Source organism: Asterias rubens, chromosome 3, assembly GCF_902459465.1.
Source record: "Asterias rubens chromosome 3, eAstRub1.3, whole genome shotgun sequence".
Lineage (NCBI taxonomy): Eukaryota > Metazoa > Echinodermata > Asteroidea > Forcipulatida > Asteriidae > Asterias > Asterias rubens.
This window is the reverse complement of record NC_047064.1, coordinates 15,663,520-15,678,520: the sequence shown is the minus strand read 5'-3', so window position 1 is coordinate 15,678,520 and position 15,001 is coordinate 15,663,520. Positions and strand designations below refer to the sequence as shown.

Genomic DNA, 15,001 nt, shown 5'->3' with positions numbered 1-15,001 from the left:
GGGAGGGCAAAAAGGAACAGGTGTTTTGGTAGGGGGTGGGGTGGGGTTTGGATGTGAGGGAGGATGCGAAGAAGAGATGGACACTGTCCAGAATAACCATTACCAATTCTCTACATTGAAGTGTATCAAATGATTTCATCAACGTCCTTTTCAATATCTGACTGGACCAAAAAACAAACTAGTTCTGTAAATGGTTTTATAAGCAGATTAAAAAAAATTGTTTTTAAAGGCAGTGGACACTATTGGTAATAGTCAAAGACTAGCCTTCACAGTTGGTGTATCTCAACATATGCATAAAATAACTAACCTGTGAAAATTTGAGCTCAATCGGGCATCAAAGTTGCGAGATAATAATGAAAGAAGAAAACACCCTTGTCATACGAAGTTGTGTGTGTTTAGATGGTTGATTTCGAGACCTCATGTTCTACATGTAAACTTGAGGTCTCGAAATCAAATTAGTAGAAAATTACTTCTTTCTCGAAAACTATGGCACTTCAGAGGGAGCCGTTTCTCACAATGTTTTGTACCATCAACCTCTCCCCATTACTCGTCACCAAGAAAGGTTTTATGCTAATAATTATTTTGAGTAATTACCAATAGTGTCCACTGCCTTTAGTGCAATGTGACATTACTACTAAAGAAGGGTGCCCTCATTTGCCCATTCTGTGCGCGGCACATACTTTTTCATCACGTTTACCTCTAAGATGGTGGCAAGAAGATGTCATGCTTAAGGTCTTACCTTCCAGTAGCTAATGAGGGAACCTTGAAAATTGGCACACACTAAACAGTGTTAGTATTGATGAATTTTCCAAGTATTTTTGGGGCCCTGAAAAAATGAAATGCAGGGGGCCTTAGTCTCCATAGTGCAACATTTACAATAATCAGTCTCCAATATTAACAGCATTTTGTGAGTGTATCACTCTATTTGAACTAATATTTTGTCTGCATATGTGTTTGTCGCCACCAGGGTGTGACAGGAGAACAGGGTGAAAGTGGTCTGCAAGGAATCGCAGGTCTCCGTGGTGAGAGTGGTGGAGATGGTGCTCCAGGTCAGACTGGTGCTGCTGTAAGTTTCTCGTGGTTGGATCCACACATCCCAAAGGGGTTTACATTTGTCATTATTTTTAATGCATGAATTGTGTAAGGACATTGTTTGTACAGTATGTTATTATGGCTGTTGTCTAAATCACTGTTATAGGGATAGTTTATGTTTGGTAATAACTCTTAAAATTAATTTAAATCAAAACTTACTCTGTGAAGTGCAGCCACTTTTGATAGTAAAAAGCATTTTGAGAATCATTTTCCTTGGAAGTAAGGTTATGGAAAAGTATATAAGTTTTTATCACCCAAAGTTTGAATCTGAGAGGTGCTACTGATCAGCTAATAGTAGTGTCTGTAGCCTGTGCATTCCAGCTACAAATTATTCTTCCTGTATGGATGGACACAACCGCTTCAAATTTATAGGCGATATCTCAAAAACAGTTTTCGCAGGTTATAATTTTATTTGTGTAAGGTTAATACAGTCAAACGGTTCTGAAAACCAAATGTGTACTTTTCCTTTGGTTGCCTGTTTTAGTTTTGGCGGGGTTTTCAGGAAACTGATGAAAACATCAACAAAAGCAGCCCACAGCAAAAGCTAGAATCAAGTTCCATAAGAGAACTACAAATAGAGGGATCAATAGAACAATTCTATGAAACGGCAAAAAACTAGTGAAGTTAAGCTTTAACAGATTTACGTTAAACTTACCGGTTTGTAGATAATGGTGGTAGAAAGCTTCCCTTAAAATATTACTTCCTAAGATGCTGTAGTTTTTTGAGAAATGAGTAAAACAATGACACAAAAATAATTTTTGTCACAGTGAGACAAAAGTTATTCTAGCATGGAAAACGGACTTTGGTGACTATGTTTTACTCTTTTCTCAACAAACTACAGCACCTCAGCAAATAAGATTTTAAGGGAAGCCTTCTTCTATCGATATCTTCAAACTGTAAGTTTAATATAAGTATGTGGATATTGTGGGTTTTTGTTACAAAAGAAAGTATCCAAACCCTTTAAATGCTGACAGATACAGAGAACTAAGGAAGATGTTGACAGCAATGTGTTTGCCAAATTGCTCATCTTATTAAAACTAAAACTATTATTTTAAAACATTTTGTTTTCTTTGACAGGGATTTGCTGGTAAGGATGGTGCTGCAGGATCCACTGGTGACATGGTGAGTGTTCATTTGATACATAATGATCTTTTGAGTTACTAAAATGATGCCGGCTAAAATGATGTCCACTAAATTTTGACAAGATCCCTTCTCACTGTGTCAGCAAGAGTTTGAGTTTGTGTTACCTTAAATCATGAAATGCTTGTGGAAGTGTCGTGGCCGGGCAGCTAGGAGCACAGAATTCAAACTCTGATTAACAGAGTGTGGGTTCGAGAGTCATGACACGTGTATCCTTAAAGGCCCGCTGCAGCGATAATGAGAACGATAACGATAATGACGCAAAGAGAAAGCATTCTATTGATTGAATGAGCATGTGTGTATTCTGCGTGGAGCAATTCAACCAATACAATGCGTTCTCTTTGCGTCGTGATCTTTATCGTTTTTGTTATCGCTGCAGTGTGACTCGGCCTTAAGCAAGACACTTTACCATTGCTTCGTCTTTCGAATGGGACGTAAAGCCGTTGGTCCCATGTGTTTTGTAACGCACATAAAAGCACCAGGTGCACTTATCCAAAGAAGAAGAGGTTCGCCCCGGTGTTCCTGGTTTGACTGGCAGCATATTGCGCTACAGCACCTTTTAAACCATTACATGGTTCTACATGTATGTAAAAGAAGTAGCTCTGATAATTTAAACAATGTCCCACCTTCGCATGAAAACACTGTATGTTAAAGTGCCTTGAGCATAACTGAGTGATGGATATGTGCACTGTATAAGAAGCCACTTTTATTAAGTATATTATTATCATTATGCTTCTGCCCTTTTTCTTGCAATAGGGTGCTGCTGGGGCCAATGGTGGAGCAGGCGCGACTGGTGCAAGAGGTCCTGCAGGAAGCCGCGGTGCCCCTGGTGTTGGTGGTGAGGTCGGACAACAAGGCTACGCTGGACTTCAGGGCTCTCGTGGTAACGCTGGTACTCAGGGAGCAAGAGTAAGTCATGTGCTTAAACAATCTTCAACTACTGTTCTCTTTCAATTTGCATGTTTTTTTTTACTGAGAGTCTGTGTGAACCAAATTTATTTGTGATTCAAAAATGAGTAAATGCTTTTTTTTTGCTTTGTGTTTTTTCTTGGTACCAATATTTATTTTGCCAGGCAGAGGCTTGTGCGGGGTACGGGATTTTTTGGGAGCAGTTGCTTGAAGTTCAAGCTTGGTGTACTCACTCATGAGTCGTCAAGGGCATTCCACTCTACTATGGTCCTCGGTAAGAATGCGTTGTTGTGGATATCCAAGTGGGCTCTGTGAGTTGTCAAGTTTCTGCTGTTTGTATGACGTGAGCATCGGGTTGCTGGCATTAGGTAGCGGTCACTGGGGATGTTCACTAAGTTGTTGTTAGTTTTGTACATGAGGGTGAGCCTGGCTTTATTAGTGTAGTTGTGTAGTTTTCAGTCAACCGAGTCTGTGGGGTTTGAGGTGTTTTAGATTACAGTGTAATTGCTTGTTTTTTGTCTTTACAGGGAACAGTAGGTCCCAGTGGTGTGGCTGGAACCGATGGACAAGAAGGAGCAGAGGTAAGAGATAACAAGTAGTCAAAGAAAGTAGTCAAAGAAAGTAGTCTAAGAAAGTTGGTCGAGAAAGTGGTCCAAGTTAGTTTTTCAAGAAATTATTCCAATGAAGTGGTCCAATGAGGTAGTCCAAGAGAGATGCCCACGAAAGTAGTAAAAGAAACTATCAAAGAAAGTAGTATAAAAGGGAAGTCGGAGACAGTGATCAGAAAGTAGTATAAGAGAGTAGTCCAAGAGAGTTGTGCAAGAGAGTTGTGCAAGAAAGAAGTCCAATAAAGTAGGACAAGTCCGAGAGTAAGCCAAGAAAATTGAGAGTAGTTCACGAAAGCAAAAATGTTTACTTATGCTCTTTGTTTTAATTCAGTAAAGTAATTGAGTAACAAGGTTTGGGTTGATATAAAATATGTAAGATCTTGTGGTTGTTCTTCCTTCTAGGTAATGAAAATATTTGTCCTTATAAATTAGAAAATAAAATCTGAATTTTCATTTCTCCCCTTTGCAGAAATAGATATTGAGAAAATTAATTGACACTGAAAAGTGTGACTGCCAATATAATAACGTGATTGATCAAATTGCAAAATGTAGCTTGGACAGTGAAATCAACTCTTGAATCAAAAATTTTGAAATCATGTTTCACTCCCACAAGATTTGTTGCAGCTTTTCAAACTTGATATCATTGTCATAGTCATTTTCTCTTTTGGGTTTTTGGTTGCATTATCCCTAGCGCTTTGCATCCTTTGGAAAAGGCGCTTTATAAATTCGGTTATTATTATTATTATTATTATTATTATTATTATTATTATTATTATTATTATTATTATTATTATTATTATTATTATTATTATTATTATTATTATTATTATTATTATTATTATTATTATTATTATTATTATTATTAACTTTGTTTTCCTTTCTGCAGGGCGAGAGTGGTCCATCTGGCCCAGCAGGAGCACGAGGAGCTGTTGGTGCACGTGTAAGTTAAAGAGTCATTCAAACGGTCCAAATTTACCCGGACAAAAAAGCATGTCATTGTACCAGACAATAATAAAATCTATCACGCAAATGGCTTCTTCTTAAAGGAACACGTTGCCTTGGATCGGACGAGTTGGTCTATAAAAAGCGTTTGTAACCATTTTTTATAAAATGCATACATGTATGGTTGGAAAGATGTTTTAAAAGTAGAATACAATGATCCACACAATTTTGCCTCGAAATTGCCTGGTTTTCCTTTTACTGGGTTAACTAACACGGTCGGCCATTTATGGGAGTCAAAAATTTGACTCCCATAAATGGCCGACCGTGTTAGTCTACGAGGTAAAAGGAAAACCGTGCAATTTCGAGGCATGTTTGTGCGGATCATTGTATTCTACTTTTACAACATCTTTCTACCCATATGCATTTTATAAAAAACGGTTACAAACGCTTTTCGACCAACTCGACCGATCCAAGGCAACGTGTTCCTTTAAATACTGTCTGCTCTAAGAAATGCGCTGTATTTTTACTGCTTGAGGGCAAACATATTTGTATTACTTCTGGGGGTATATATTCATTCATACCCAAAACAGTTAAAGACTGGAACACATTACCACCACAGACATCTAATCCATCACTGACAGTAAGACTGTTAAAGGAGCCAGAATAATCCACCTCTAAAGCAACTTAAAACTACGGCACAACAAAAGTGACAGAACACCTATTATAACTGTGTAGGACGAATCGCTTGCACCCCTGGAAGTGATAATAAAGCATGGTTGAACTTTTTAAAATGTTTTATTTGTTTAATTATTCTGTGCACCAAAGGGTAAAGTAGTGCCATTGGGCCCTTCTTGCCAACATTCAGCAGTTCTCTTTGTTTATTACTAATTACAGCAGGTATTATTTTCTTTCTAATCTCCTGTATTTTGTCTTTGTACAGGGAGGTGTGGGAGCACCAGGACCCTCAGGTGTTCAAGGTGCTGTAGGTTACCAGGTAAGTAAAACAACAAAACACATTTTATAACGTGTCGTGGCCGATTGGTCAAGCAAATCAGACTCTAGCTGTGGTGTTTTTGATTAGCAGAGTGTAGGGTTGAGTTCTGGCAAAAAATACAGACAATTTAGTAATGGCAGAAGAAAAATTGTTACAACAGAAAAACAGCAATATTAAAGCATTGAAATGTTTGTTTGCTAATCGTCAAGTTATAGTGAATCCCAGGTTGTATTTAGTTTTCTGTTCTCTCGTAGTCATCACAGTGATTATCTTCATTGACACTTTGTATCATTTTTATTGCCAGGGTAACGCTGGAGCCCAAGGAAGTGTTGGAGCACCAGGAGAGAAGGGTGATGGGGTGAGAATCTGTCTTAAGAAAATACTTCAAGAAAATAAGAGTTCTTTAATGGGTGCATTCGTTTAGCTTCTCTGGGTCTATCCATGCGATGCTCGGTCGGGTGAGCCCCTGACAAGAGCTAAACGAACGACCACTCACCGCTCTCGTAGTGAAGTTGTTTACCTGGGGCCAGCCCCCAAGTGACCCACTCCACAAGCAGGGCAGTAGGGGCTGACCTGGGTGAGCCCCTGGAATGACGTCAAAAGCTATTCGAACGCACCGGGGCAGACCGGGGATGACCCAGGGAAGCTAAACGAACGCACCCGATGTTAAATTGGTTCTTTATATTAAATGTCGGATATACCTTGGGTAATTACTCCAAAAATTAATGACCATGAAAGCTTCCTTGAAAGAAGCAATGCAGGTGTTGATAATTTGTCAGTTTGAAGAAAAAAAAACAGTTCTCTTTAAAGGAATATAGTTTTAGAGAGAGGGATTCAAAATTATTTCAATCTGAGAAATGTTTCTTCATGAATTTTTATCAATATAAACCACAAGGGAAACTGACTGGGTAATCATGAATTTTTCTTAGATTGTCTATCCCAATTTTAATACTGATTATTCTTCCTGCATAGACATAACCTCTCCAGATTTTCAGTGACATTTCGAAATTGCTACCACCATCTTAACATATGTATACTTTGCCATTAGCATTCTGGAATTCACAAATAATAGCAACGATTGCAACAGTGTAAAAGGCAATTTCTAGAGTCAACTTGGAGGCATCCAACTGCACCACATGCAAAAGTAACATTTCAGGAGTACAGCAAACATTTTACTGGCAGTATCTTCATATTCTCCAAGACAATTATGTGAAGATGAGAGTGTGAATGTTATCCAGAACTGATTGCCTGTTAATGGTCACATGCGACAATGCCCAAGAGTATAAAGACAGTTTTTGTCAAGTTGCACCACGTTAATGTTTGGGCGATTTCTCTTTAAAAAAAGAGGAAAATTTTATTTAAATGTGTCAACATTTTGGTGCCACTCTATAGTATTAAGTATATGAAGTTAGGCTGTATCTGATTTGGTGGCTGCAGCTACGGCTACGACTGTTGATAAGGTTGTTGCTGAGGACGTCTTATAGACGATGTGACCTACAAGTATGTTTACATTTAAACCGCCCTCTGTTGACAAAAAACTGTACGCGCCATTGTATCGCCGTGCAAAAAGACGAGTAGTCATGGTAAGATTGCGTGTACTTTCTAGCTGGCTGCCAAAACACAAAGGTTTTGCCGGGTGGTATGTGCGCGAATCATGTTATGGTTTTCGAGTGACGTCAGAGGTGGCATCGTCCTATACTTCAACGCACAATGATGCGATGATCCAGCCAAAGCAGTAGCAATGCCCGCCAATTAGGACACTGTCTAAATATAACGAACTTATTTAAATGATGTTGATGATTGATTACAACCAAACATGACAATTTTAAAGGAGCATCTGTTGTTTAATATCTGTAACCTTTTGTATTTTGTAGGGCTCCGCTGGACGAACAGGTGATGCTGGTACCCCAGGTGGACAGGTAAATATTTATTTTGTCTTGACCTCACATTGTATACCATTGTGTCCGTCACTGTCTTTATTGTACTGCTGTACCTCACATTGTATATCACTGTATCTGTCACTGTCTTTGTCATTGTACAACTACCTCACATTGTGTATCACTGTATCTGTCACTGTCTTTGTCATTGTACAACTACCTCACATTGTGTATCACTGTATCTGTCACTGTCTTTGTCATTGTACAACTGTACACACAGTATATCACTGTATCTGTCACTGTCTTTGGCATTGTACAACTGTACCTCACATTGTATATCACTGTATCTGTCACTGTCTTTGTCATTGTACAACTACCTCACATTGTGTATCACTGTATCTGTCACTGTCTTTGTCATTGTACAACTGTACACACAGTATATCACTGTATCTGTCACTGTCTTTGTCATTGTACAACTGTACCTCACATTGTGTATCACTGTATCTGTCACTGTCTTTGTCATTGTACAACTGTACACACAGTATATCACTGTATCTGTCACTGTCTTTGTCATTGTACAACTGTACCTCACATTGTGTATCACTGTATCTGTCACTGTCTTTGTCATTGTACAACTGTACACACAGTATATCACTGTATCTGTCACTGTCTTTGTCATTGTACTTCTGTACCTCACATTGTACATGTATATCACTGTATCTGTCACTGTCTTTTGCATTGTACTGCTGTACCTCAAATGGTATGTCACTGTATTTTTTGTCGCAACTGCAACTGTTCTGTCATAGTCTGTGTTCATCACCCTAACTGATTCGTAACCATCTGTATTACTCCTGTATTCACCATTTGCTCTGTTAGCAAATTGTTAGCTCAAGCTCACTATTCCTCAGAATAGTGGCATGGTTGGCTAGTGCGAAAGTAAACGCTTCTCCCTACTGAAGCCTTGGTTTGATTCCTAGCAATAATGTCAAAGGAGAGTTGTGCATTGGTTCTCTACTATGCCACAAGGGTTTTTTCGCCGGACCCTCCAGTTTTTCTTCTTTCGAAAAAAAACAAACACTTTCAATCTGTGGCTGTTCTCCGTGGTCATATACACGGGTAGCTGTGGCTGGCTGCCAGAGGCGCCTATGCCTATGGCTGGAATACATTGTAGCTGTGTCCTTTGCAGTTCAGCTTCTCAGCCTCAGCTGTGATGAGTCGGGATAATTAGCCTCATAAATTACTCTATCATTAGTGTTATATAATGGATGTTAAGTTTGCACTGCGGATAAAGAATATTCATTTTTGTCTTTCCCATATATATTTTGCCTGGAATTTTTTTCACAGAACTCAGGGAATGTACTGAGTATACAGTGCTCACACACATCGTGTATATGGGAAAAACGAAAATTAATATTAGTACTATGGTATTCACAGCATGCAAGACATAATCCCATTTGCCCTTTACTCCTCCAGTTAGGCTACGTTCTGTAGCCTTAGATATTAAGGGTCTTTTGCAAGGCTCTTGCTATTCCTGGAAGCGCCGCCCTCAATTAAATCTCTGTAGTTTCTTCTATTGTCATGATGCATTTGTTTAATTGAAGGTCGTGTCCGAAACGACGACTTCGGCTACAGCTACGTCTAGATCAGCGCGTCTACCAGTGTTGAAGAATAGCAGACGCGCGCGATCTAGCCATAGCTGTAGCCGAAGTCGCCGTTTCGGACACGGCCTTACAATGGATTATTGACCTCTTAGGGTCCCCCAGGAAGTGATGGACGTGCAGGAAACGATGGCAAGCCAGGACCACCAGTAAGTTACAAAATACATTGATAACACTTTATTTAGTTTACAGTAAAGGTTTGTCTAACAAGAGCAGTTCCAAGCAACAACCATAGCCCAATTTCACAGAGCTGCTTAAAGGCACTGGACACTATTGGTAATTAGCAAAATAATTTTTAGCATAAAAACTTACTTGGTTACGAGTAATGGGGAGCTGTTGAAAGTATAAAACATTGTGAAAAACGTCTCCCTCTGAAGTAGCGTAGTTTTTGAGAAAGGAGAAACTTTCCTTTAAAATATTTGAATTTGATTTCGGGACCTCAGAATTAGTTTTTGAAGTCCCGAAATCAAGCATCTGAAAGTACACAAGTTCGTGTGACAGGGGTGTTTTTTTTATTCCATTATTATCTCGCCACTTTGTTGGCCAATTGAGTTCTAATTTTCACAGGTTTGTTATTTCGTGCATATGTTGAGGTAGACCAAGTGAGAAGACTGGTCTTTGATAATTACCAATAGTGTCTAGTGCCTTTAAGTAAAAATGTTTACATTGTACTTTAAAATGACCTTCTCAGCAAAATAAGCAGAAAACCGGTCACAAATGCTACATGTGACATGTGCAGTTTGGCTGGTAATCTTATTCTGATTTTAAAAATTGTTTTGTGCTGAGCTACATACTTTTTTGTTCTAAAACAGCTCTTGAAATTGTAAATAAAAAAATGCAGCAGATACAATAATAATTGTCTTGCTGGTAAAACATACATTTGTTTCTTATTAGCAAACTTGTTCTTCTCTTAACATCTTTGTGACTTAATTTGTTTGTATTTATTTTAAAACAGGGAGAAGCTGGCACCGATGGCCGACCGGGACCACCAGGTCCAAGTGTAAGTCTCTCAATTTTGTTAATGATTTTGGCTTGAACAAAGAAAAATTTACTAGAGCAGGATTTGAACCAACAAACTCTAAATTAACAAGCCGGCGCTCTACCAACTGAGCTATCTAGCCATATGTTGGCGGTCTCCCTTTTTTTGTCAATACCTTTATCTGGGGGTGCCAGTCAGAAGCCATACAAACCAGTGGCTACCACTTGATCCCCTCTTGACCATCAGAATGGATAAACTGTCTCGGGTATTAATGAATGAACTTGGAGAGTCAATCAGTTGACAGGTCAAACCAATTTATTTAGAAACCAATTTATTTAGAAAGTATCTTCACATGTTATTTTTTCAGACGTACCAAATGCTTTGAAATCAGCAACAAGTCATTACAGAAAAGCTCCATTAAATAACAACTCTAAAATAAGACATCCTTTTTCATCTGACAACTGACACCTGGTATCTCCATGTAATTCCTTTACCAAACAGTGTAACTAATTGGATCATGCACAAACCAGTTGGGCTGCTGATTGCCCAGGCAGATTATTTTTTGTCCATCCATTAAGTTTAATGACCCAAATACTCTATGTATATGTATGTATTTACCATCCGCCCAGGTAATAGTTAATAAGCAGAACTGAGAAGTCTCCCGAACACCCGAACAATCTACTCTGCGGTAGTAGAATTATAAGCAAGACAGTTCTCTAAGACCAAACTCTACCTGGCAAGTAGATACACACATGGTGTTACCGCAAACCAAATATATATGTACATATATTTGGTTTTCGGTAATACCATGTGTGTATTTACTTAAGTAGAATAAAGAAAGACAGTTCTCTAAGAACAAACTCTACCTGGCAAGTAGATACACACATAGTTTATAGACTTATAGTTTCTGAGTTTTTGTGGCAAAACCTGGAAAATCTGTAAAGAAGCTTTCCTGTTATGTGTTGAACTTATAAGATGTATTTATTAATTTCTTCGTTGTCAGGGTCTCCAAGGAGCAAGAGGAACACCAGGCTTGCCAGGAGCACCAGGAGCCTTGGTGAGTAGATACACGTTCCTCTATGACTAATCGTCATGCTGGGGTGGTAATAATAGCAACAGAAATGAGCACAGGGGTTGCTGTCAGTATCGAGGTGGTCCATCTCATGTTAGAACTGGATGGAAAAAAATGTTTAATTATGTTACGCCATGATCCTTAGTTGCTTCGATGGACCACTCTCAAAAGGCCGGTTTATAGTCGGTCGTTCGATGGTTGCGTGATGGAAATCTTGACGAGCGATCCTAAAAAACACAGTTTATAGTCATTGCTGAGGCCTATAAACTGTGTTTTTTATGATCATGCGTCATTATTACCATCGTGTGACCATTGTTTACAGCCAAACCATGGGCATAAGCTGCAGCCGATAATCAGCCATGCGGGAATCTGGAACTTGCTTGCCATGCCGACTTGAACGATGGCAGCAGATAGTTCTCTCGTAAAACCTCGTTTGTCAAACAGAAGGATGAAGGAGCTTAAGAAGTGTATAGTGGCGTAACAGATTAACGTAAACGAAACAAATATCACCCAGAACTAATGACGTAACTTTTGCTTAAAATACCCATCTGTCAGATAAACATGCCACACCACCTATGGACCACTGTGTCATTGACGTGCCCAAACTGCACTACATGTATAGTAGTGCGAGTTAGTCGCAGGGTAAACATACTATTTTGGGCATACGCACTTTTATTTTTAGCATTAATGTGGAATGCTATTGAAAGTCTTTTTGATGGGTTTTTTCCATTCATGGTAACAGGGAGAGGGTGGAAGACGAGGATCAGCTGGTGCTGCAGGACCACGAGGCCCACAGGTAAGTCAATAGTCTGTAGTGTATTGACTCTAACCTCATGTAGGTGGCATGGTTGGTGTTGCGTAAAGCGCTCGCCTCTCACCAAAGTGACCCCGGTTCAATTCCCGGCCGGAGCAGTTTGTGAGTTGAGATGTGCGTTGGTTCTCTGCTGTGCCACAAGGGTTTTCCAGACCATCCGGTTTTCCTCCCTCGGGAAAAATCAAACACCTTGGATCTTGGCTGTGCTCCGTGGTCATAATGGGTTGATGTGGCTGGCAGCCAGAGACGCCCTTGAGCATGCCTGCTTCTCGAACACATTGTAGCCGCGTCCTTCGCAATTCATCTCTTAGCTGCGAGTAAGGATGATTAGCCCCCCAAATTATTATAATTATTAATATGTAAGGTACCTCATCAATTCGCAAAATAAATGGAAATACTATAAGTCTTTACAAAGAAATGAGGAAGCTTTCACTTGCAAAAGGAGTAAGCCACGGAAAGGCATCTTTGAATGATTTTCATTTTGCAAAGTGCACTCCTACTTGACATTTTAAAGTCTGATGGCTTATGTTAAAGGCAAGCACCAATGATAAATCAATCCAAGGTTCATGAGTTCCAATTCCAACCGAGTGACCTGTTGGTTGTTCTTTTTACTTGCTCTGTATTTCATCACTGCAATAACCTATCTTTCTGAAAGTTTCTCAGCGCCTTGTACCTTGTTTGGTAGATACGCGCACTATATAGTGCGCGTATCTACCAAACAAGGTACATATACAGGGATGAGATTGTTCAGACTTTTGACTGAATTCAGACTTTTTATGTTGGCCTGGTGAAGAAAATCAAACAATATTTTTTCCCACAAATAAAGAAATCCTACTCGTTGGTCTACGTCTCTAGTGCTGTGGATATTGTTTCAAAAAAGCTCCTAGGAATATTTAACCCCAGGGGTTACCAAAAGGAGGAAATGCCATCATTTTAACATACCTTTGAATTTGTGTCCAAGTTTCAGACTTTTTCGTTAGTAATTACTCTCACCCCTGTATATAAGACTTTGGTATTATTACTATTACTATAATACAATGGTAATTTAATACACTGGTTTAAAGTGATCACTTATACCTTTGATTTGGTGTGGATGTGGTTTAAACCAGGGAGCAGAAGGCGAAGATGGACGCCAGGGTGTTGCAGGACCCACTGGAGCACAAGGTTCACGCGGTGATTCTGGACCTCAAGGATCTCAGGGACCTGGAGGACCAAACGTAAGCTTCTTTCTAAATGTGTCTCTTTTCTGTGGAAATCTGTCGATGTTAATTATAAATACATGCATTGCAGAGTTAAAGGTACTGGACACGTTTGAATTGTCAAAGACCAAAGACCACTTGGTGTATCCCAACACACATAAATAACAAACCTGTGAAAAGTTTGGCTCAATTGGTCATCGAAGTTGCAAGAAAATAAAGAAAGAAAAAACACCCAAGTTGCACACATTTGAGTAACTACCAACTATTTGTGGTGCCTTAAGAGTATTTGTGCATTTTAAAATATATTCTGATTTTGTATCCCCTCTAGGGACAAATGGGACTTACCGGAGCACGAGGAGCCAAGGGAAAGAGAGGAGTTCCAGGAGTTGCAGGAGCAGCTGGCCAAGGCGGACCTCAAGGAATGTCTGTAAGTCATGTCTGATATTGATGTAATGAACCTCCAGGCAATCTGGATGGTCTAGTTGGTAAGACACTGCTTTACAATTGCAAAGGTCATAGGTTCAAATCCCAACCCAGTTTCATGCCTGTGGTTTTGTTCACTGAACTCGGAAAGTGCTATTGAGTACAGTGTTAACACACATCGGTTTGAGGGTTGAACCAAAATTAGATATGAGCCTCCCAGAACTTTGGTTTCAATTTAAAACAATACTCTCAGGGATTTTGTTTGATTTTTTCTCTGGCGTTCTTTTCCAATATGGTTTTGGGAAGAACGTTGAATACTGGTGGCAGACTTTGAAGGGAAGCTAATGGTAACGCCCTTACAGAATCTCTCTAGAGTTATGGTGGCTTTGAATAGGATTAGCCATGTTAGCAGCTTTACGTTGTGATCAATTTGCTCTAATGGTCCAGGCAAAAAAACTTGTGTTTTCTAAAACCCTGTGTAACATCATTTGTGACCGATACAATAAATGAAATATGAAATCAAATTTTTTCCTTCAAACAAACGAGGGACTTACACAATTAAATTAAAATGTAGCCCTTTATGTAAGCTGAAAAGTAGATCACGCAAGACGTGGCACAGCTCCTTGTCAAGTTTCATGCATTTGCTTGGAGTCGATGCAAGGGCGCAATGGACAGGGCCAAGTGGAGGAGAGCCATAGGGAGAAAGCAGGCCAACCCAGAACGGACTTGACAACGGTCTTGGAACCGACATTAGGATGAGGCCAGTCGTTTTGAAAAATCACCCATTAGTCTCTGAATATCTGTCATAGGTACCACAGACTGCCACAATGCATCACAAAGTTCATTATTACTGGTATTATGTGGAAACGCCATGGCGGACTTAGTTTTCTCAGTTTCTTGTGGTATTTTGTTGAAAGAGCCAGTTGGGCAGGAGAGTGCACCGATACTAGTTTTGTTAATCACTCTGTTTTATTTTTCAGGGAGACCGTGGAGCCCCAGGAGCCATGGGTGTAGCTGGAGCCCCAGGATCTGAGGGAGAGACTGGTGTAGATGGACGCGACGGATCATCTGGTGCTCCTGTAAGAAAACGGATAATACAAACCTGTAACTTTTTGATTTAACAAATCTTGTCAGGGTGATTGTTTAAATTTAAATTCTGTGTATTAAAATGTAGTACAAGCAAATTGTACAGCGAGCCACCCATACAACACATTTACATAGAGTTCTAGACACAAGTCTATAGAAATTCTACATAAGTATCTTTTGAACTTTATGAGGGTAATTCTGTAGTTCG

General features: G+C 39.5%; 1 protein-coding gene across 2 annotated transcripts in view; it reads left to right on the top strand.

Moving 5' to 3' along the window:
- LOC117288629 overlaps positions 1–15,001 on the top strand; it is a 77,818-nt gene that overhangs the window by 34,904 nt on the left and 27,913 nt on the right. For both annotated transcript variants that reach the window (XM_033769553.1, XM_033769552.1), the window contains 15 exons: positions 968–1,066; positions 2,170–2,214; positions 2,989–3,141; positions 3,669–3,722; positions 4,636–4,689; positions 5,632–5,685; positions 5,990–6,043; positions 7,560–7,604; positions 9,316–9,369; positions 10,176–10,220; positions 11,203–11,256; positions 12,014–12,067; positions 13,195–13,302; positions 13,613–13,711; positions 14,688–14,786. In XM_033769553.1, coding sequence (XP_033625444.1) covers positions 968–1,066; positions 2,170–2,214; positions 2,989–3,141; positions 3,669–3,722; positions 4,636–4,689; positions 5,632–5,685; positions 5,990–6,043; positions 7,560–7,604; positions 9,316–9,369; positions 10,176–10,220; positions 11,203–11,256; positions 12,014–12,067; positions 13,195–13,302; positions 13,613–13,711; positions 14,688–14,786 — 1,071 coding nt within the window. The remainder of the gene's footprint in view (positions 1–967; positions 1,067–2,169; positions 2,215–2,988; positions 3,142–3,668; positions 3,723–4,635; positions 4,690–5,631; positions 5,686–5,989; positions 6,044–7,559; positions 7,605–9,315; positions 9,370–10,175; positions 10,221–11,202; positions 11,257–12,013; positions 12,068–13,194; positions 13,303–13,612; positions 13,712–14,687; positions 14,787–15,001) is intronic.